Source organism: Eurytemora carolleeae, unplaced genomic scaffold (assembly GCF_000591075.1).
Source record: "Eurytemora carolleeae unplaced genomic scaffold, Eaff_2.0 scaffold18, whole genome shotgun sequence".
Taxonomy (NCBI): Eukaryota; Metazoa; Arthropoda; class Copepoda; order Calanoida; family Temoridae; genus Eurytemora; species Eurytemora carolleeae.
Window position 1 is genome coordinate 538,448 of NW_019396537.1, and position 23,637 is coordinate 562,084.

At 29.7% G+C, this 23,637-nt stretch overlaps 2 protein-coding genes across 2 annotated transcripts in view; one reads left to right on the forward strand and one right to left on the reverse strand.

Moving 5' to 3' along the window:
• The first annotated feature begins 1,676 nt into the window (after positions 1 to 1,676).
• LOC111705053 (START domain-containing protein 10) lies at positions 1,677 to 13,670 on the forward strand. The gene is made up of 9 exons (XM_023477480.1): positions 1,677 to 1,716; positions 3,270 to 3,339; positions 5,229 to 5,310; positions 8,522 to 8,619; positions 9,155 to 9,200; positions 9,325 to 9,409; positions 10,897 to 10,961; positions 12,144 to 12,271; positions 13,412 to 13,670. The coding sequence occupies exons 1-9, from the start codon at positions 1,677 to 1,679 to the stop codon at positions 13,491 to 13,493; spliced, it is 696 nt and encodes a 231-aa protein (XP_023333248.1). The 3' UTR covers positions 13,494 to 13,670.
• Positions 13,671 to 16,676: 3,006 nt separating this feature from the next.
• The window catches only part of LOC111705069 (intraflagellar transport protein 43 homolog), a 7,256-nt gene continuing 295 nt past the window's right edge, over positions 16,677 to 23,637 (reverse strand). Inside the window, exons 2-8 of the mRNA XM_023477503.1 lie at positions 23,466 to 23,516; positions 22,369 to 22,419; positions 21,959 to 22,049; positions 21,364 to 21,393; positions 20,854 to 20,901; positions 18,679 to 18,780; positions 16,677 to 16,987 (exon numbers count right to left, since the gene is read on the reverse strand). Of these exons, the coding sequence (XP_023333271.1) occupies positions 16,841 to 16,987; positions 18,679 to 18,780; positions 20,854 to 20,901; positions 21,364 to 21,393; positions 21,959 to 22,049; positions 22,369 to 22,419; positions 23,466 to 23,516 (520 nt within the window). The 3' untranslated portion in view covers positions 16,677 to 16,840. The remainder of the gene's footprint in view (positions 16,988 to 18,678; positions 18,781 to 20,853; positions 20,902 to 21,363; positions 21,394 to 21,958; positions 22,050 to 22,368; positions 22,420 to 23,465; positions 23,517 to 23,637) is intronic.

The following is a 23,637-nucleotide window of genomic DNA, read 5'->3' on the forward strand; positions in this document are numbered from 1 at the left end:
TTTTTTACCAAGTTAAGAACAATTCAGAGGTTTAAAAAAGTTTTCCAATGAAATTTAAGGCAAATCAGACAATGGGTTCCAGAGTTGTAATCTGACATCCAAACAGACAGACAAACAAAGATTACTACGTTATGTTTACAAACTAGTTGAAGTGCCCGGCGTTGCCCGTGGAGTTATAAAAACACTTTGGAAATTATTCTTTAGACTCTGTTACTCCCAGGGTTTCCTAAAACAATTCCAGCCAGTTTGGTCCCCCCATTTGGCCAGCTATAGCTAACATACAAAGAGCTTTATTTCTTATAAAGGATAAATAGACAGGGGTGCAGGTCTGCAGAAATAAATTATGTGATAGAATTCATAAGGCATAAAAGGATAGCTGAGCTCCCCTAAATGATCACTTACTATTTAAGTGATCTCTTTATGAATGATCACTTACTCCACTTTATTCAAGATATTTTTGTTGAGGTTTTGTGGCGCTATCAAAATAAAACTCGCATCAAAAACAAATCAAAACAAGTCGAATTCACGATAGATTCAAAATTCGAAGCGATTATCTATCTATCTATCTATCTATCTATCTATCTATCTATCTATCTATCTATCTATCTGTTCTCTATTGTCCTTGAAATTTAAGTGACCTCAGTTTGGTTGAGCACCATATATAAACAAGTCCAAGATATTTTTACCCAAACCAAGAAGTTAAAACTTTAGGAAACATCTCTCAGATCCTTGACGCCCCAAAGGTTCAGTTACTCTTACAATATTCCTGATGATTATAGTTTTATTGGCTTACACGTTATATATATATATATATATATATATACATACACTCTTGGGTTTCTTTTAACACCAAGCAAATTTAGAGGCGTTAAAGGGGTGGGGGGGGGGCTAACATTTCTGCCCACCCCCCCAAAATATATTTATTTTCACATTTATTCATTCTTTTCAAACAGTTTTTCCATCTATCCCTTCCTTTAAAGCATTCAATTCTCCTTTGCATTAGAAACATTCCTTCATGTAAATAAAATTTGGTTTGATAAATCATTTAACAACTCCTCTCAATAAACAATATAAGGGACTACTGTCCTTGTAATTTCAAGTGTTTATCCATTTCCAGAGAGGCATGTTCGATTGACATCGATACCCTTTAAACCTAATCTTATTAAAATGTGAGAAAAATCTTTGTTTTTTGCTTTGAAATTGATTAATTCTGACGATTCATTCTGTTGGTTCTGTAGCAGAAATCTGCATTACATTTTTGTAGAAAAACAACTATTACAGGGGCAGTCGTAGTACATTTGAATTTCCGAGCCGGGTCAACCTTTCCGGTCCCAGTTTGTACTGTATCGCCCGGACATTGGGTAAATAAAGCAGACACTTAATAGGTCTAGCCGGTGCAACAAGGTTGACGCGGTCTGAATTTAGGTTGAATTTACTTTTACTAAAGGGTCAGGGGTGCGTGATTCTAGTACATTCAAATTTTCCGACATAAAATGTATTTTTTCATTCATTTTAAAATGAATAAAAAAACACATTTTGAGTAAACAAATAAAGGTACCTTTGTGAATCAGACATGCAGCTCTTTCTTTTTTCTTACTTTTATTTTTAAATAAATAAATATCGTACTATATTTTTCAAGCTTAATTGTGTAAAGAAAAAAAGATAAAGATGTAGATATGGTGGTTACGCTAATGCTAATAGATTCTAGTACAATAGGTGGCAAAGTAGAATTAATTTGTACACTTTCCGTACAGCTGTATTCTTACGTCACAAGTGTCAACTTAGTTTTTGTGCCAGACAAAATTATTGATAATAGTGATAGTTTAAGAATATTTAAAGCTTATCTTACAGTAAAAATAAGTAAAATTTATGTGTTATTTAGTTTTCGTTTTTACACTTTTTTATTTAGTCTTGGAAAAGATGTCAACTAACGTGAGAAAATTTGGTTTTCCTTGTTATATTTGACACTTGTGACGTCGTGTATAACTGGTCCATTTCTCTGTTGCCACCTTTTGTATTTGATAATCTACTTGCGCTTATATTTAATTCATACTGGATCAGACGAAGCACATTTAATGGTACGGTTAGGAATTGAGAATTGCCATCTATGCATGGAGGGTCACTTGAAATTACGCTTACAGTCCCTTTAAGATTGAAAAGTAAAATAATCTTAACTTATTTGGAACACTCTGTATCATTATATACCATACTTAAATCTGTATATATTTCTATACTATTTCACCATGAATGCTTCCTATGTCTTTTAAGTTATTTTTATCCAAACGTGACATTAAATATGTCAAAAGTTGTCAATTATGACATAAATATTAAACAAAAGAAAACATGGAAAACTGTTTTTGTAAAAAATAAAACCGTTTTTAACCTTAAAGGGATTGTAGGCGTAATTTCAAGTGACCCTCTTAATTTAAAAAATACATGGCCAATTCCAAGGAGATATTGAATAGAAGGAGGGGGCGATAGGGTTTCCGTACACTTTGCTGTGTTCATATATATATTTGTATTATATTTGTATGTATATTCGTATATATGTTACCTTTAGCTTACCAAACAGCTGACCAAATTCGCTGAAAATTTTGGAGGGAACCAATTAGTACCCCGAGGGTAAAAAGGCTATAAAAAATTCGATTTTTTTTAATCGAAATTTTTTATTTTCAAAAATGAAATTTTTTTCCTTCAAAATTTCTCGGGTAACGCCGGGTACTTCAGCTAGTTATTATTATTTAAAACCATAAAATCTTCAAGATCAAATAGTCTAAGTTTGAAATATCAAAGGTTTACACAATCAGGTTCCAAAAGATAAAGGAATGAGAAAATTTAGGTTTGTATAAAATTTAAAATTTTCCTTGTTAACTCTGACAGAATATATGAAGCCTGGACAAAGCAAAACACGAAAATTATTAAGCTAACGTCACAATTTTGTGTTATGAAAGCAAACACTTTGAATGTTTAAAGCAAAATAAGGTATTTGTTTTAGAATGGGAAAGGGGGGGGGGAAGATTCCCACAACCTCTTTTCTGGAGGTTTTTAAATATTTACTTTTTAAATAATTAATTTGAAATTTGCTTGTTTGTTATATTTTATAAATAAATTAGTTACTTATCACAATTAATATTATTTTTAGTACAATAAATGCTATTATTAGTACAATTAATATTATTATTAGTACAATTATTATTTAAAGTAGTACAATTAATATTATTATTAGTACAATTTTACAATTTTATTGATACAATTAACATTATTATTACTACAATTAATATTATCATTATCAGGAAGTACTGTAGTATCAAGTAGGCCGGCCGCACATTCGTCCTTTAGGTAAATTTTTCCATTTTTGTCCATTTTTAAATTCATTGTATGTATATTGTTAGATTTTCAATTTTTCAACCGTTTTGACATTCCATTAAATCAAAAAGATTAAACATTTTAAAGTTTGATTTTTCTTTGATAAAATGTAATTATGTAGTATGTCAAAACTCACAAAATTATGTGTAAAAGTTGCTTTTTTTCGGCTCTGGGGGATTAAGCAACTTTTTGGAACATAGGAAGTTTTTTTAAACATCGACAATATTTAGTTAAAGAATATGTAAACAATATTTAGTTTAAGAATGTGTAAACAATATTTAGTTAAAGGATGTGTAAACAATATATAGTTAAAGAATGTGTAAACAATATTTAGAAGAATGTGTAAACAATATTTAGTTTAAGAATGTGTTAACAACATTTAGTTAAAGAATGTGTTAACGATATTTGGTTTAAGAATGTGTAAACAATATTTAGATTAAGAATGTGTAAACAATGTTTATTTAAAGAATGTGTAAACAGTATTTAGTTGAAGAATGTGTTAACAATATTTAGATTAAGAATGTGTAAACAGTATTTAGTTAAAGAATGTGTAACAATATTTAGATTAAGAATGTGTTAACAATATTTAGTTAAAGAATATGTAAACAATATTTAGTTAAAGAATGTGTTAACAATATTTAGATTAAGAATGTGTAAACAATATTTAGTTAAAGAATGTGTAAACAATATTTAGTTTAAAAATGTGTAAACAATATTTAGTTAAAGAATGTGTAAACAATATTTAGTTTAAGAATGTGTTAACAATATTTAGTTAAAGAATGTATTAACAACATTTAGTTAAAGAATGTGTTAACGATGTTTGGTTTAAGAATATGTAAACAATATTTAGATTAAGAATGTGTAAGCAATGTTTAGTTAAAGAATCTGTTGTAACAATATTCAGTTAAAGAATGTGTAAACAATATTTAGTTAAAGAATGTGTAAACAATATTTAGTTTAAGAATGTGTAAACAATATTTAGTTAAAGAATGTGTAAACAATGTTTAGTTAAAGAATGTGTTGTAACAATATTCAGTTAAAGAATGTGTAAACAATAATTAGTTAAAGAATTTGTAAACAATATTTAGATTATGAATGTGTAAACAATATTTAGTTAAAGAATGTGTAAACAATATTTAGATTAAGAATGTGTAAACAATATTTAGTTAAAGAATGTGTAAACAATATTTAGATTAAGAATGTGTTAAAAACATTTAGTTAAAGAATGTGGTAACAATATTTAGTTAAGAATATGTGTAAACAACATTTAGTTAAAGAATGTGTTAACAATATTTAGTTTAAGAATGTGTAAACAATATTTAGTTAAAGAATGTGTAAACAATATTTAGTTTAAGAATGTGTAAACAATATTTAGTTAAAGAATGTGTAAACAATATTTAGTTAAAGAATGTGTAAGCAATATTTAGTTTAAGAATGTGTAAACTCAATTTAGTTAAAGAATGTGTTAACAATATTTTGTTAAAGAATGTTTAAACAACCGTAAACAATATTTAGTTAAAGAATGTGTAAACAATATTTATCTAAAGAATGTGTTAACAATGTTTAGTTAAAGAATGTGTTAACAATGTTTAGTTTGAGAATGTTTAAACAATATTTAGTTTAAGAATGTGTAAACAATATTTAGTTAAAGAATGTGTAAACAATATTTAGTTAAAGAATGTGTTAACAATTTTTAACTTAAGAATATGTAAACAATATTTAGTTTAAGAATGTGTAAACAATATTTAGTTTAGGAATGTGTAAACAATATTAAACATGATGAAATCATGGAAAAACAGCACTGGAATTATAGTTATGATAAAAATGGAAAGAATCTACATTTTTTTAAATTTCATATTTAGAATGCTGCGGATGAGTACAGAGTACAAGAACATAAATGCAGACACTATGTACGATGTACTGCATGACCCTGAGTACAGAAAGGTAAATGTAAACACCCCGTACGATATACTGAATGACCCTAAGTACAGAAAGGTGAATGTAAACACCGTGTACGATATACTGAATCACGCTGAGTACAGAAAGGTAAAGATAAACACTATGTACGATGTACTGCATGACCCTGAGAACAAAAAAAACATTGTGTACGAAGAACTGCATTATCTTAAGTACAGAAAGATAAATGTTAACAGTTTTATCTCATAGTTTTGAACTTGTGAGTCTAAAATTATGGACGAAACTATGTTTCCTTTTTTGTTTCTCACAATCCTTATTCAAATCATAAACAGTCCCTTTGATTTAAAAAATTGTGATGCAACACCCGACCCTTTCTATAGATATAAATTCAGCAGAGGGATTCATATAAATTCCGAACATTCTAATCCTTAATTTTCCTTGTCCTACATGTAGTCTTCGGAGGAGAATGAATGAATGGTTTCCAGACAAAAACTGAGAATTGAACAAGGAAAACTGCCAACATAACTTTACAATAGAAAAAACTGAACCAATGATTGAGACCAATAAAAATACAGTTCCTTGATTTAGACCAAACTACAATCTTGCAATGTATTTATTAAAAGTTTCAATCCAACCTTAAGGAACCATGGAATAGCTGGGCGTATTCAGGGGTTGCCCCCCTAATAGAAAATGGTTGTTTGTACACCCCCCCCCTCCCTGTATAGACTGTATACACCCTTGAACAAATATTTCCATGAAAAATGTAATACAGAATATAGACGCACTTTAAATAGATTCAACATGAAAGTTGTCTTGCAAAATTAAAGACATTAAATTAGGGGTAATGCAAGGAAAAACTTACTAGATCAATAAAGTCTATATTTTCCAGGGGGTTCTTAGGTTCTAACCTAGGTGCTAAGTTCCATTGGGAAAAATGAAGGCCCCCCCCCATGATAAAATTCCTGCATACCCCCTGCGCTTATAGTTCGTTATTCATCAACTTATGAAAGTAAAAAAAAAAAACATCTTATATATTCATTTTTATTGAACACTGCAATCTGCGCGTTATTTGTGTGGGGAAACCATTGATTTATTTCTATCGAGAAAGAGCTTGTTACAAAATAATTGAAACTTGAAACAATCCTAATCAATTAGCTTGTCAGTTCAGCTTTCAATGGACTAATAATCATCATTTTAGAATAAAAATCATATAAAAAATACTCTGTATTTTTTAATAAATGTTCGGACAATATTTATATTCAGGACATATTAAAAAAGCGTGTATTTAAAAGACACGTCCGACGTCGTCTTTATTTCCGTGCTTTGTTTATATTCAAGCAAAATTTTGTTGCCAAAAAAATTAATCCTAACAAAATTGTTGATATTAAAATGTTAAAAGGTAGAATTGAAAGAATTGCATTTAGTAATTTTTGGAATTTGCATAATAATAATTAAAAACTTTAATTTGCATAATTTTACGCAAACTTTTGTGGGTCTTAACTCTTAATGCAAATATTTACTGTATTATCTTATTCAATGTGATCTTGCCAGGCTACATTTGTTGCATTTAACGTGTTGGGTCGACTCAGGGTTTCCAAGAAATGACCATATTTTTTGCACAAAATTTGCGTGATTTTCGCGAACTATTCCACATCTTTTACGCATGAAGATTTACGCGTTAATGCGCAATTATTTTACTTAATTTGCGCAAAAACCAAATTTTCAAATATTTTTAAGCAAATTGACCAAAATTGAGAGTTTTTGTCAAGTTTCAGCACAAAATCAAACAACTGAAGGTTTATTAAAAAATTAACATAAAAACAAAATCATGATTATTCTACTCTGAAATCTAAATTGGTTACTTTCAGTGACAAAAACTTGATTGACAATAATTAGTAAAATAGGAATTAGAAAATTGAAATCAGAAAATCGAAATCAGAAAATAGAAATTAGAAAATAGAAATTAGAAAATAGGAATTAGAAAATTGAAATCAGAAAATCAAAATCAGAAAATAGAAATTAGAAAATAGAAATTAGTAAAATAGAAATTAGAAAATCATAATTAGAAAATCGAAATTAGAAAATCGAAATTAGAAAATGGAAATTAGAAAATAGAAATTAGAAAATAGAAATTAGAAAATAGAAATTAGAAAATCGAAATTAGAAAATCGAAATCAGAAAATAGAAATTAGAAAATAGAAATTAGAAAATAGAAATTAGAAATTAGAAAATCGAAATTAGAAAATCGAAATCAGAAAATAGAAATTAGAAATTAGTAAAATAGAAATTAGAAAATCGAAATTAGAAAATCGAAATTAGAAAATAGAAATTAAGAAATAGAAATTAGGAAATAGAAATTAGAAAATAGAAATTAGAAAATGCACGTCTTGATTTGCAGTGTGCTATCATGCATCAGGTTGCAAAGTAGAGTTTTAGGCAAGTAATCAGTTAACCCTGTTTGAGCATTGCAATTATATACCAAAAAGTGCAATCTCGTAATAACTGATGTATATAGTTTATACCTTTAATCAACCTTTCAATGAGAACATGTTCCGCAAAATTGCGCAAAACAGAATAACGCAAAAGCGGAATAGCGCAATTTTGCGCGAAATGAAGTTTGTGAATTATTGTGCAAAATGATATTCTTTTGCGTAAATGTAGCGCAACGAAAGCAAAAGGTTTTGCTTTCTTTCGCAAAAATTGCGCAAAGTTTTGCGAATGGAAACCCTAGTCGACTCTACACTTGGTAGACCAGACTGGTCAGTAAGACTGAATACATAAAAACGATAAACTTTTAGAGTGGGGTGTTTAATCTGCAGAAGTTAACAAAATCGTTTATTGCGAAATCGCTGATCTTTAAATCATGCTCCAGAGTTCATATGTTTTAGTTTTTTGAAAGTAATTTAAATTGCAAGAATGCTTAGAAAAATATCTAGTTGTCGATCTATTTTTATAAAAAAAAGATTATTTTCCAACGAAATCTATTTTATGATATCTAATCATAATTATAATGATATCATATTTTAGATTTATCTTTTTTGTGCATTTATTATATGAAAATTGCAAAAAAAAGGATTTCTCTGAAAAATTATAAATAATATATGTTGTAATAGTAGAACAGAACTTTCTTTCAACAAACAATTAAAAATGTAGGATAATATTATTTCATTAAATAATCTTTACAAAAAAACAGAATAGATACACTAATAATACTGATAATAATGATTCCCAATTCTAGACCTGGGACAAGCATATGGTGGAGAGCAAAGATTTAGGAGCTTTAAACCCAAACAACGACATCTCTTATTATGCTATCAGATGCCCTCCTCCCCTCAGGTATAAACACATAGAATTCCCGCGTCATATTGGATAATTCCAGCGCCATGTTGAATAATTCCAGTCCAGCGCCATTTATTGGACAACTCCAGCGCCATATTGGATAACTCCAGCGCCATGTTGGATAATTCCAGTCCAGCGCCATATGTTGGACAACTCTAGCGCCATGTTGGTCAATTCCAGCGCCATGTTGGTCAATTCCAGCGCCATATTGGATAATTCCAGCGCCATGTTGGATAATTCCAGCGCCATGGTGGTCAATTCCAGCGCCATGTTGGTCAATTCCAGCGCCATGTTGGTCAATTCCAGTGCCATGTTGGACTATTCTTTTTGGACAACTTTATGTGTCCATAAGAGGACTCTTAATAAATCCTAGCATAAAAATAGCACCAAGATATAAATTCCAACCAAATTCAAAGTTGATTAAGTTTTTACAAAAACTTAACTTGGATAGGAAACAAAAGCAAGAAAAAGAATTTATGGTAAGAGGGGGAGGTTATGGAATTACAAGTTTATAAAGAAAATTTATTTTTAGAAATAGAGACTTCGTTCTTCAGAGATCCTGGTTACAGACTCAGCAGGAATTTTTCATTCAAATTATATAACAAAATAATTTTCACTGGATATTAACTTAACATACTAAATTTTCAGCTGATTAAATCAAAATGGCGCCGATCATAAAAAAGAATGAAATATTATTTCCAGGAATATTTTATCATCAACCACAGCGTCTTTCATAAACAGTGTCCGAGAAGAAAGGATTATATCCGAGGAGTCTCTCATCTTACAGGTAAACTACAGTTTAATCCAGAACTTGGGAGACATCGAAATGATTTATAAAATGTCGTCTTGACAATTTTTCAATGGGTATTCTACTATTACATCTAAATTTCAGTAATTGTAAAAAAATAAATAGCCATGAAATATGCGGGAACAGTTTTAAAAGGCTTAATTTAATAATTTAATTAAAAATTAAATATCTGCAGCATTCTTTTATTAGAAAACGACATTTTTTAAATTCTTTTGATGCCTCCAAATTTCTGGGTTAAACTGTACAAAATTTATAGACTTTTCGCATAGAACATTTAAAGAAAATATTTTACCGTAATTTAGTTTTTGTTTTGCTTCCTTGGGAAAAGGAAGGCCATATATATCCGATTTTTTTTTTCATTTGTACAAAAATTATTGTACAAGGTTTTAACCAGATTTTCGGAATATTTCTTCATCGTTTGTAAATTGTATTGTTTGATCTTGACCGTCCTCAAAATCTCAAAAAATTAAAAATTGCAACTAAAATACAATACTTCAGAGACAACGGTACTCACTTTATTCATCTTTTTGCTAACATCAAATGGATCATCTAATTTTTTTCAACTAATAATATATTTGTTTTTCACCCTCTCAGTGGATTCGATTATTTATTGGAAAACTTGTTGTGGTTTTAGACAATGTTATTTATAAGGCTTAAGAATAAGAAAAAGTAATGGTTTTAAAACGTACTCAAAGTATTTTGCGGATTTCTTCTTTATCTTTCCTGAAAAATCTAATCAATTTTTCATTTCTGAACAAAATCCGTACAATAGGTTTAAATGAGATTAAATGAAAAAAAATGCAACATTTCTATGAAAAGGTTGGTAAAAAAGAAGAAGTCCTGATAAAATTATTAGATTAATAGCGAATCATTGTTGAACCGCATAAACATAGATCAACCGATTCTCTTCAACTTAAACAGGTTTGATCAACAACGTTCGCATGGTTCAGCTAGTTCTCGTCATTCATTAAATTTGGTCTCTGAATACACATGAAATTATTAACTGCGTTTTACAAAAGAATTTTTAACGTATCGAAGGAATTGTAAACTAAATTTCAAATGACCCTCCATGCAAATATTTACTAAACTATACCCTTGAACCTTTATCTGATCAATAATGTAGAAGATATTGTTGTTTTTCTAACTCAAAAAGTTAGATGATATAGTTTCGAAATTTATTATAAGCAAGAATGCGCAAGTCACGTTCGCATAGAAACTGCAAATGAAAATGATCATTTTAGAGAATCAAAAACTGGATATTTAATTTATTCTTGATCAATAAAAGGTTTTAATGGCACTGTTGTATATCGCCATCGGGTATTGCCATCTTTGCTTGGAAGGTCACTTGAAATTACTGTCCCTTTAGAATCTCAGTATCAAAATAATTTTATAAACAGTTTACAAATTACAATTAGAGGAGTTTGTATTTAGATATTATAAATTGAGAACATTCAACATTTTTTTAGGTTTTCTTATAACTCCCATGGGAAAGGGGTGTAAACTAGGTAAGAACATAATATTATCTTTCATTGTCAATTTGTATAATTCGTTAAAAAAGTTTGTTGTAGAATGAAAAGAAACCCCTGCCATTCTTGATCTTATTAATTTTTGGACTTAAACATGTATTGTATAAATCATTGCATCATTTAAATTCCAACAAAGAAAGAGAACACTTTTTAAACTTTTTGTCTCTTTTTTATGCTTGGTTCAAGAAAATAGAAATAGAATCAAGAAATAACAAATAACGGCTTCATTGAGTTCCACTGGTCGACATTTTAAATTGGTTTTTCAAAATCATTTACTTTATTGTAATTTCCTAACCCTGGCTCGCCTAAAAACAAAATGTTGACTTGCACAGCTGATCTCGATGCAATTGCGTCTTACACATCGGATCATATTCAATATGGCGTCTTAGACAGCATATAACATTCAATATTGTGTCCGACACAGCTGATTATTATAAATATGTCGTCCACTCAAGTTGATATCATTAACTATGATGTCGTACACAGAAGATTATATTTAATGTGGCGTCCTTAAGAACTAATTTTATTCGATATGTTGTACTACACAGCACAGCTATTGATATTCAATATAGAGTCTTTATAATCGCCAATTTAGTTTAAAAACATGTAGAATGTAGATAACCGAAGTTGTGTGGAAAATTCCTGTCAAGATTATTATATATAATCAATTACAAATTATAGGATATATCCTATCATTATAGACCTGATATTAAGCCATAATATTATCTTTATAAACTTTATTTTTGTTGCTGCAATGTAAGAGGGGGAGCTCGGAAGAAAAGGCTTTTTTGGACAAAAAATTTGATCGCATTAGAATCTATCACTATGAACTAAAATATTCACATTCGAACGACATTTTTCAGGATTTTGCCAACTTCTCTTTGTAGCATTGAAATTTTCTTAGCCAAGGCTACATAAAAGTCCGAATTTAAGCTATAACGTTTTTTAAGATTTCTCTACAATACAATTTTTTATTATTCACTGTTTTTTTTCTTACGCTCTAAACTATACTTTGAGAATCCAATATTTTGTTTGAAAAAAGTGTTTAGACATTTTTAAAGGGTTTTCTTAGATTACCTGACATAAATGAAAAATGTTTCAAACACGTTTTTTAAGTCAAGAAGATAATGTTTTTATGTAAAAAACGTAAATTTTTTTTGCTCTGAAATTGTTAAATATAATTCTAGATGATAAAGAGACTGGAGAAAGCAGCTGAAAACTACCGGAGCTGGAAGCAGTTTAACCGTCCTGGTTTCAAACCCTGGTTGTACCCGGAGCAACTAGAGAATAGGATATCCATCCAGGACTGTATCAGGTATACATGGTGTTCCAGTAAACAGGACTGTATGAGATATACAGGGTGTCTCAGTAAACAGGACTGTATCAGATACAGGTTGTCTCAGTAGACAGGAATGTATTAGGTACACAGGGTTTCCCAGTAAACAGGACTGTATCAGGTATACAGGGTTTCCCAGTAAACAGGTCTGTATCAGGTATACAGGGTTTCCTAGTAAACAGGACTGTATCAGGTATACAGGGTTTCCTTCAGTAGACATAACTGTATCAGGTATACAGGGTGTCCCAGTAAACAGGACTGTATATAAGGTATGCATGGGTGTCGCAGTAAACAGGACTGTATCAGATATGAGGTGTCCTTGTAAACAGGACTTTATCAGTTACAGAGTGTCCCAGTAAACAGGACTGTATGAGGTATTCAGGATGTTCCAGTAAACATGGACTGTATATAAGGTATGCAAGGTGTTCCAGTAAAAAGGACTGTATCAGGTACACAAGGTGTTCCTGTAAACAGGACTATATCAGGTATCCCAATAAACCTAAAACTGTAACAGGTACAGGGTGTCCCAGTAAACAAGTACTGTGTAAGATACAGGGTGTCCCCCAAAACATAAATTTATAAATCATTTTTATTTCAATTTCCATATTTTGATCACGATTTCAATTACGGCTTACGAACTCTAAACCAAATTACTAAGTATTGAAGACATGGACCGTATGGGTGTAAAGATTTTGCTTAGAATTGTGTTTTGTAATTTTGATTAAATTCCAAATTTTGAATCATTATCAAAAACATTTTTTAATTGAACAGTAAAGTTACTAGACATGTTTTCCCTTTTCCTTTCTCCACTTTACATAGACATCAAAACTTGACTAGATTTAACATCTCCCAGATCGTAAAGAGGAACAGTTAGCATAATTTTAAGTAATCCTCCACAGTTTTTCCGATTTTCAACGTTCCCCAATTAAAAACTTAAAAAATAAATAGTTTAAAAAACAACATTATGAATATCTAATTAATAAATGATCAGACCAGGCTTTAGAGGATTACGTTGAAAATTGGAAATTGACATTTTGGATGAAGGATCACTGAAAATTACGCGTACAGTCCCTTAAAGATTAACAGGAAAAGTACAAAATTGTATTTTTGTATGTTTAGGGATGAAGGAGATGAGGTTTCAACCCCTGAGGATGAAAGTCAGCTGATGGAAGACGATCTTCAACTTCAAGTTCAAGACTAATCAATCAATCAATCATTAATTCATTCCTTTGCGGATTTTCGTCCACCAACTATCTGTATACTGTCTGAACTGAGAAATCATCGTATCTGACTTAAATAAATCTATGGAATAGGAAGACGACATTAAAGCAATTCTGAAGTTTATTTGATGTTGTTACAAAGCAAATATTTTTATATTATCTTAAAATCTTCATGACAAAAACAATCTCAAGAACTGACGATGGTCAAACCAGACCGAAATATATTTTCAATAAAATGTGGAACTAAAATTAGCTTTTTTTCTCTACAGAGATTTGGTCCATCGCAATCACCGATTTTTAAATATTATTTTTAAATAGGTAAAATTGATCTGTTTACACTGAACAATCGCTCTGTCTCATGTTCATTCGACTATTTATTAAGTCATAACTTGAGTATAAAAGTCGTCTTCCTATTCCAGAGTTTTCTGATTCTCACTGTTCTTGGTGACTCGAACTTCTCGAAGTTCCTATCTGTTTGCCAGTGTATTGTCAATCAATTAAAGTAAACAGTAATTAGAAAATGGCTTGAAATCAGTCAAACTTGTAACCTTCCCTGTGGTCACGTGATGTCCCACAAAAAATTTGGGCCCAATCGGTTCAGCCGTTTTGACGTTTATTGGATACAAACAGACAAACAAACAAACAAACAGACAGACAAGCCAAATTTATAAATAGATTCCATGCATTCTGACTAAATCTATATATACAAATACTATACTGCCCGTGCCCGTGGAACTTCTAAACACTTCTAAAAAAAAATATTTCAACATTTTTTGGCCTAATGCTTTGTCCCCCATGGGTTTTCTGTTAGAAATTTTTCCAATTCGGTCCATCCGTTTGACCCGCTATTGCATAACATATATTATATATATGATTTATACGCGGAGAGCTTTATAACTATATTATATATATGTATCTTTACAATTATGTATAATTTTATCAATTATAAAGATAATTATGTATTTCAATTCACAAGATTGTTAAATTTACATTATTTATGTTACTATTATACATTTAGTAAATTATTAGATTTTAAAGCTTATCAAATTGAAAAGCTTATTAAATTGAATAGCTTATTAAATTAAATAGCTCATTAATTTGAATAGCTTATTAAATTGAATAGCTTATTAAATTGAATAGCTTTTATTAAATTGAATAGCTTATTAAATTGAATAGCTTATTAAATTGAAAAGCTTATTAAATTAAATAGATTATTATATTAAATAGTTTATCAAATTGAATAGCTTATTAAATAGAATAGCTTATTACATTGAATGGCTTATTAAATTGAATAGATTATTAAATTGAAAAGCTTATCAAATTGAATATCTTATTAAATAGAATAGCTTATTACATTGAATAGCTTATTAAATTGAATAGCTTATTAAATTGAAAAGCTTATTAAATTAAATAGCTTATTAGATTAAATAGCTTATCAAATTCAATAGCTCATTAAATTGAATAGCTTATTAAATTGAATAGCTTTTGTTAAATTGAATAGCTTATTAAATTGAATTGCTTATTAAATTAAATAGCTTATTAAATTAAATAGCTTATTAAATTAAATAGCATAAATTAAATAGCTAATCAAATTGAATAGCTTATTAAATTGAATAGCTTATAAATTGAATAGCTTATTAAATTGAATGGCTTATTAAATTGAATAGCTTATTAAATTGAATAGCTTATTAAATTGAATAGCTTATTAAATTGAATAGATTATTAAATTAAATAGCTTATTAAATTGAATAGCTTATCAAATCGAATAACATATTAAATAAAAGTGCATTTTGAGTGTAAGAATAAAATTTCCACATGCAAATTAATTCTTATAAAAAAGAATGTTTTTAGCTTATTAAATTAAATAGCTTATTAAATTAAATATCTTATTAAATTAAATAGCTTATCAAATTGAATAGCTTATTAAATTGAATAGCTTATTAAATTGAATAGCTTATTAAATTGAATGGCTTATTAAATTGAATAGCTTATTAAATTTAATAGCTTATTAAGTTGAATAGCTTATTAAATTGAATAGATTATTAAATTAAATAGCTTATTAAATTGAATTGCTTATTAAATCGAATAACACATTAAATAAAAGTGCATTTTGAGTGTAAGAATAAAATTTCCACATGCAAATCAATTCTTGTAAAAAAGAATGTTTTTTCGGGCGTTTTATTAGGCCGTACTCGTTGCTGAGTTCTCTTTAACCTTTTTACTGTGCGTTTTGAACTTTAGCTTTTTGTTGTAAGTTTTGTAAATTTATAAATTCATGTATTCCAAACTCAGGGAATAAATTATCATTAAAAGATGATTTGTTTTAGAGTATCTAATTTTTTAAGATTTAGGACTTGATCTAAGGAAAGTAATGTATAGAAACACAAATAATGATGTTAGGTACTTCCCCAAAGGCTTTTCCCAAATGTGCAATGGCCCAAGCGGCAACTTCCCAAGTATGTCCTAGCCGAAGCGCTCGGCCCCCCTAGCCTGTTCTATCCTCAGCACTCGGCCCTCTAGCATGTAGTAGCCGCAGAGCTTAGTCCCCTATCCCATCCTGTTGCAGCGATCGGCCCATACGGCCATTGCAGTCTCCGGCGCCTCAGAAGGCCTAACCAACCCTTTGGTAAGCTGTCGCTTGGGAAATTGCACATTTGGGAAGTGCAACTTGGGATATTGTCATTGGGGAAGTCGCTCCGGGGAAAATGCCACCGGGAAAGTACCTAACACCCAAATAACGACTTTCAACTCTTAAATTTTGTCAATCTGAAGCTTTAAATTGTATTTTTTGGCCTTGAATATATGTCTTTTATAAAAATAATAAATGATTTATCAAAGAAAGCAAAAATATAGAAGGCTAAATAGATTCTGAACAGTCGTCTCTGAAGTCTTATCCTTTTGTGGGTAATTCTGTATATAAATAATAGAAATTTAGGACTGCTTTAAGTGTTCCTCATCTATATAGGAATTATAAGAAATACACATATTTCTTTACGTCATGAGTTTAACCTAGTCTATTTGTACTGCAATGCAAGGCGAAAATACATAAAAACAAACAAACAAAATATTTAAAAATCAATGATAAAAACACTTGTAATCAGAAATAAATACAATCTCACTTTTATAAACAAAACATATATTTATCAACCTAAATACAGGAAAACTAAAACACGTAACAAAACTATTTATTTTTGCAGAGCTCAGAGCAATTGAAAAAAGCAATAAAGAACAATTTTATCTAAAATTTCGGGAAATTTCCATCCAATAATAAAAAATATTTTTTTTGGAGGGGGGGGGGGGTGGACAAAGAAAAAAAAAACAAAGAACCCTAGACCGGGAACCTATTAAAGGCAGTGTAGGGCCGTTCCTGGAACTTTGTTTTTTCCTGCTGTTCCGTTTCCGGAAACCATTCCGTTAACATGTCCGAGGATACATCAGTAAACAGGATATCCCAGCTCCACGTCTCATCCACCTCCTGGATACAGGATATCTATATTGTTATACATGGATACACAGATACCAGGATGCTAGGCTACTAGCGAATGTAGATTTTTAAAAAACATTTTTTTAAATACTAAAATAAAAATCCTGCAAGAAACACTGTACTGCATGGAACTTAAAGATTTACAAGAGAATACAATTATTCTGAGACGAAAATACTGATAACTCTGTGTATCTTACATCCTCTCTGTATTCTGAAATACTGATATGCGTAGTGTATTCCGAGAAAAGTACTGTATTTCTTACATCCTCTGTGTCCTCCTGAGTCAAATATTTCTGATATCTCATTTATCCTACACCCTCTGTGTAGTGTGTATTTTGCCTTTTGAGACGATTATTACTAATATCTCTGTGTATCTTTATCCTCTGTGTATTCTGAAATATTACTACTGATATCTCTGTGATTATACATCCTATATGAATTCTGAAATATTACTACTCATATCTCTGTGATCTTATATCCTCTCTGTATTCTGAAATATTACTACTAATATCTCTGTGATCATATTATCCTGTATAAATTCTGAAATATTACTATTGATATCTCTGTGATTATACATTCTCTATGAATTCTGAAATATTACTACTGATATCTCTGTGATCTTACATCCTCTCTGTATTATGAAATATGACTACTGATATCTCTGCGTATCATAAATCCTCTATGTCTTCTGAAATATTACTACTGATATCTTTGTGATATCTGTATTCTGAAATATTACTACTGCTATCTCTACGTATCATACATACTCTCTGTATTCTGAAATATTTCTACTGATTTCTCTGTGATCGTTCATCCTCAATGTATTCTGAAATATAACTACAATTATATCTCTGTGATCATACATCCTCTGTGTATTCTGAAATATTACTACTGATATCTCTGTGATTATATATCCTCTCTGTACTAACCTATCCCCCGGGGGCAATTAGAATTCTGATTGATCTAATTCAATAAATATATAATATAATAAGTGCTCGGCGTTGCCGTTGGAAAAAAATTTTTTAAAAAAATTTGAAAAAATAAAATGAAAAAATTTCGAATTTTTTTATCCTACAACACCCCCGGTCACCCATGATTGTCCACAAAAAATTTCAGTCCAATCGGTCCAGCCGTTTGGCCTGCAATTCGCAACATTTATATGAATGTATTGTTTTATTATATAGATAAGTTATAAGATCTATAAATGTTTATATCTATATTGAGAGGAAACCCAGATATAATAAAAAAAGATTTACAGTGGTAACCATAAACAGTGGAATAAATGTCGTCTTCATCTTTTTCTACAAACTAAAATATACTTTAGCAAATTTTCATCATTTAATGAAAAAACGAAGACGAGTGTCATTAAATATTTTTTGTTACTTCTGTTTAAAAATGAAATTTTTACCCATTTTCAAAATGTAATTTTTTCTCTACAAAAAAGCTTAAAAACAGCATTGAAAACCTTTACTTGCTTTGGCAAGCATTAGATAAAAAAAAATATTTGTAGTACTTGAATTTGAATTTGAATAACAAATTTCCATTTTGAAAAAAAATCGATTTTTTAAAGCCTATGTTACCCCCGGGATACCCATAGCCCATGGGTTCCCTCAAAAATATATAAACATACAAATATATATATACGAGCTAGCTGACAATGTCATGCATTATTTATTGTTTACCTTGACGGCATGCTCTGGAGCCATGCATCTTGTCAGGATTCTCAGATCAATATCGTCAAGAGTAGCAAAGGCAGCATGCTTGAATAAGTCGGTGTCTAACTCCTAAAATTACACTGTAAAAGATGGATTTGAAAAAAAGCAAAAATAGGACTTAATCGTATTTCGTAACTTTCTAATGTCTACATTTTTGCAACCTGATGATGTAAACTTAGATTATTTGATTTAACAGAATTCAGAGTTTGTGACAAAGGATCAATTATTTACATTGACAATCATTTCCGAAATTTTAGTATAAAAAGAGAGTCAAATCATTCAATACTTGCAATTAGTATTTGATAATGCCTATAATTTTTCCGGATCCGAGAAGCTAAAATATTGCGGAGATCTATCGGATCCGGATCTAGGCTCTATTATTAAAAAACCAAGATACACTTGATGACATCAATATATAGTTCAGAGCCTTAAATGAGAGTATCTCTGAGAAAGGTTAAAAATAGCCCGGTTAATTCACTATTTTATTCATGATTAATTTAAAATAAAATTGGAAAAATTCCAATAAGATCTAGTTTTGTCAAAATCATATTTTATTTGAATTTTTAATTCATAGTCAAAATCAAACAAGGAGCAGAAAAGAAAATTTTAAGAAATTAAGATTTATAAATAGATTTTTTCATTATTGAAGCAAGACAGTTTTATATCTAATTTGAAACATAGAAAAGATTATTAAAATTAAATATTCTTTCAATCAAACTTATGTATACTATCATTCATAAGTAGTAAAAATCAAAACAACCTATTTTATTTGTATTGAAAGTATTATTCTCTGTTTATTTGTTAAATGTTCAATCAGAACTCAGGAATCCTTGTCCGACCAATGGCCTGCATGGCCTTCAATTTTGATTTGGGATCTCAGTAAACCCACGGGAATGTTCTTAGCCTAGTCTAACCTGGGGGGTTGGGGGTTTAATGGGGCGTAAGGGCCATCATAAATTAACAACAACACGGACAGAACACTAGATGTCGTCTTTTCAAGATTTAGGGGTTTTCGTTCACAATAACCCTGAGGCAGAATCCAAAAGAAGTTACGCGTAATGCGAATGCTGCCTTTAAAGTTAATAAGGTTGACTCTAATTTCAAGGCAAAGCTTGGTTCCCAACCTAGTATAATATTAAGTAGTAATCTCTGTTTGCTTGTTTGGATGTCCGATCATAACTCAGGAACCCTTGACTGATTTTTTATTGTGGGGATCTCGCTGAAACTAAGGGAATGTTCTTTTAAGTTCTTGATAAGGTTGATTTGATCTTCCAGGCAAAGCTAGGTTCCCAGGCTAGTATAATAAAGTAGTTGTATCGGTTTGTCTGTTTGTATGTTCGATCATAACTCACAAACCCCTTGACTAATGTCCCTCAAATTTAATCGGGAAGCTCGATAGAACAACGAAAATGTGCTTCAACAGTTTAGATCTCCAGGCACAGTTTGGTTCCCGAGCTTATTTAAAATTGCAATTGAACGAACATTTTTAAGAAGTATCTTTATTTTTTAAAAACAAAACGTAGAAAATAAATACAATTTATGACAAACGAAGCAGTTTATAATTGATGAATTCAAGAGAAAATTATAAATTACTTTTGAAAGATCATTTCAATAATCGCCAGAAATTTTACTTAAAGGGACTGTAAAGGAAAAATGAAAGTTATATCTGATGTTCCTGTCTAGAGAAATTGATATAAAACTGTGTAAAATTTATACGAAAATCCATATATATATACAATTTTGTATAGAAATAGTAGGTTTAAAAAGATCATATTCACTAACTACGCAACCAATCTGAAAACGAAGATATCCCAGAGAAACCTAATTGTAACATAGATTTTCTTCAATTATTATTTTATAATTCTTTTTTTTTATTTTTAATAGATATGATTGATAATATTATTTAAAAGTCAGTATTACGTCACAAGAACTCCCACCAATGAGAGTGCAGTATACTGGTCACACTCAGATGTCTCTGTCTGTATCACATAACCAGTACACTGCACTCTGATTGGTTGGAGTTCTTGTGACGTAATGAAAATGAATAAAAAACCTTGAATCTTGAAAAGACAACATTTAGTGTTCTATCTGTGTTGTTATTAATCTATGAGGGCCACCTATATTTATTCTGAATATATTTACTTTGTAGGTCGCTACTCTGTTGACTGCAACACTGGGAGCTTCAGCTACCTGTAATAAATCAATTAATCAATTATTCAATTAATTAATCAATCAATCAATTAATCAATTATTCAATTAATTAACATCCCTGAGTTAATAATTAGGGTATTATTAACTAATGAGTTAATAATTAGGGTATTATTAGCTAATGAGTTAATAATTAGGGTATTATTAACTAATGAGTTAATAATTAGGGTATTATTAACTAATGAAACAACAAATTATTTAATCTTAAAATATAAAAAATACAGTTGTGTGTATTTTCCCATTTTTTGATACTTTCAACCCAAATAATAAATAATTTTCGAAATTTTAGCAAAAAAACTTTATAATTAATTGAATACATTTTCAAGGAATAAATACCTTTGAAAAAATTAATATCTTTAAAAAATCAGAATCAGAATCTTTCACTGAATATCTATTGTAGATTTTATTTGTTGACAAATGATATTATTTACATTTTCTTCCTACCTGAGTAGCTAAATCTTCTTGCTCGACTTCCTAAACCAAACAAAACCAAATATATTTCAAGAAAAACGTGGGAATCAAGATTTCAAATGAATTTAAATCTAAATAAACAGGATTATCATTGTCACCAAAAAATGTTTGAACCCATTTTAAAGATAGTTTTTGATCTACACAGCATTTATTAAAAATCTTATCTTATTCTTATCTTATTAGAATAGAAAAACAAATATCTCCAGACTATATAATTTTTATAAATCTTTATTCTTTAATAGTCTTATGTTCTCCCATCTCCATAATATGGTCTGCCTTTCTTGTGCTTTTAAAATCACAGAAGATATGAAAGATTTCATTCAAAATTATAAAACTTTCATTTTATTAAATAAAACGAAATCTTACCATAAATCTCTAGTACTTTTTTAAGGCACCAAAAAGGCAAGACTCAAATTATCTTGTGATTATCGTTTCATCAATCATATTTGTATTGTAAATGAATTTCAATTAGATCAAAGACCACTGTAAAGTCATTTTCAAAATTTGTGATGATGACAGTATTTTATGCAGAAAAGAAATTAAAGTTCATTTCTAAATGGTTTTGTTCCTCAAGATCTGGAATTATTGGAACATCATCATTATCATCATCACTAAACCCAGCAGCACCTTCATTCTGGGGAGCCTTGGCAGATTTGGCCCTGAAAGGGGTTGTTCAGATATTTGAATAAAGTTGGAGCTGCAATTTATTAAATTGAAGAAGAACAAGTTAAAAAATAAATCCAAAAATTAAATTTGAAACCATGTTATAAATAGATAAATAAAGAATATGATTACTCCCAACAATATATTTTTGCAACCTGATGGTGAAAATCGTTTTATTTCTAACTTGGCTTTCTTTTTCTCACAGGAATTTAAAGTTTGAATTATCAAAAGACTACAACGGCAGGTTTTAAAGATATGCGATAATAAATTTTGAACAATTGTGATGAGTAATCAGTTCCTCTCCAAGCTGTTCACCTTGATGTCTCATCCGCCCATCCTCCCGGTCTTCTAGGGGGAGCAGTTCCTCTAGGAGTAATAATTAATAATAAATATTCGTCTTTAAGTAAATTTTTTTATTTTCCGGAAAAGAAAATGTACACCTTTTTATCGTATTTATGGATGAAATTGTGCGATTTTAGTTATTTTACAAACTTTCCCAAGGGACGTAAAGTAACTTAACCTCCCATAGGTCGGTATACAGGTAATACAAGATCCCAAGCTTAAAGGGACGATAGGCGTAATTCTGATTGGCTCTTAATTTAAAGAGAAACATTCAATTCTCAACTATATAGCCGTTAAACCTTTCACCTGATCAAGAATGAATCAAGCTTTTTTTTCTAATTCAGACTTTTCTTTATTATTATTAAAACAAATTTAGTTTGAATTTTAGTTTCTAATCTCTTTTATAAAATTCCTTTGTTATCTTTTCATTAAAACTTTTCAAGTTAAAAAGTCTTTGTTCTTCACTTTTCAATCGAAGAGTGTCACAAATGATTCATAACACTAAGTTTGAGATATTTAAGTTTTTCTCTAAGAAAATATCAACGAAGGCCAGGTAGTGAAGCTATATAAAGTATACTAGATTTTTAGTAAATATAGTAAAACAAACATTCAAAAGTTTCGCGGATTTTATAAAAAAAAATTTCGTGTATTTTCTAAATTTTCAAAAATCGAATTTTGTTAGGAGGCAAATTAAAAAATTCGATCATTTATAAATCTTCCCTGGGGTCATGCGAGATCCCACAAAAACTGTTTATTGGATACAAGCAAAGAATATATATATATGGTGATGAAAAGCGCTTTTTTACCTATAAAATAAAATATTCACATATTTAAATCTAACAATATATTTCCAAATAGTAAACTCCGAGTTATTTGCAATACAATATATTTATATACGTTAGACCTGACAGACTAAAGAAGACGAAACAGGACAGTAGACCTAAAGCTGAGAAAAGGTGCTGTGTATATATCCAGGTCCAGTGTAAATGGTTCTGTATAGATAATTCTTTATATGGACACTCTTTAATTAAAGGGCAGCATAGATGTCGTTCACATTCCCTTTCACTTACCTTGGTCTGGTAGGGGGAGCATTATCCAGGTTTAGAATACCAGTAACAGGTCTAAAATAAGGATTTTCATGTTTCGTAGTTTTTTTGTACTTATAGAACCAATTAAAAGCTTTCATTAGAGGGGTCTAACTTTGAAGATATAAAAAATTTTGAGAGAAAAAAGATGACACCC

Coding starts and splice junctions, on each gene's coding strand:
- LOC111705053 (XM_023477480.1), top strand. CDS start 1,677: ATGGTGGTTACGCTAATGCTAATAGATTCTAGTACAATAG. Junction 1,717..3,269: donor AATAGATTCTAGTACAATAG/GTGGCAAAGTAG, acceptor CATTATTATTAC/TACAATTAATATTATCATTA. Junction 12,272..13,411: donor TCCATCCAGGACTGTATCAG/GTATACATGGTG, acceptor TTGTATGTTTAG/GGATGAAGGAGATGAGGTTT.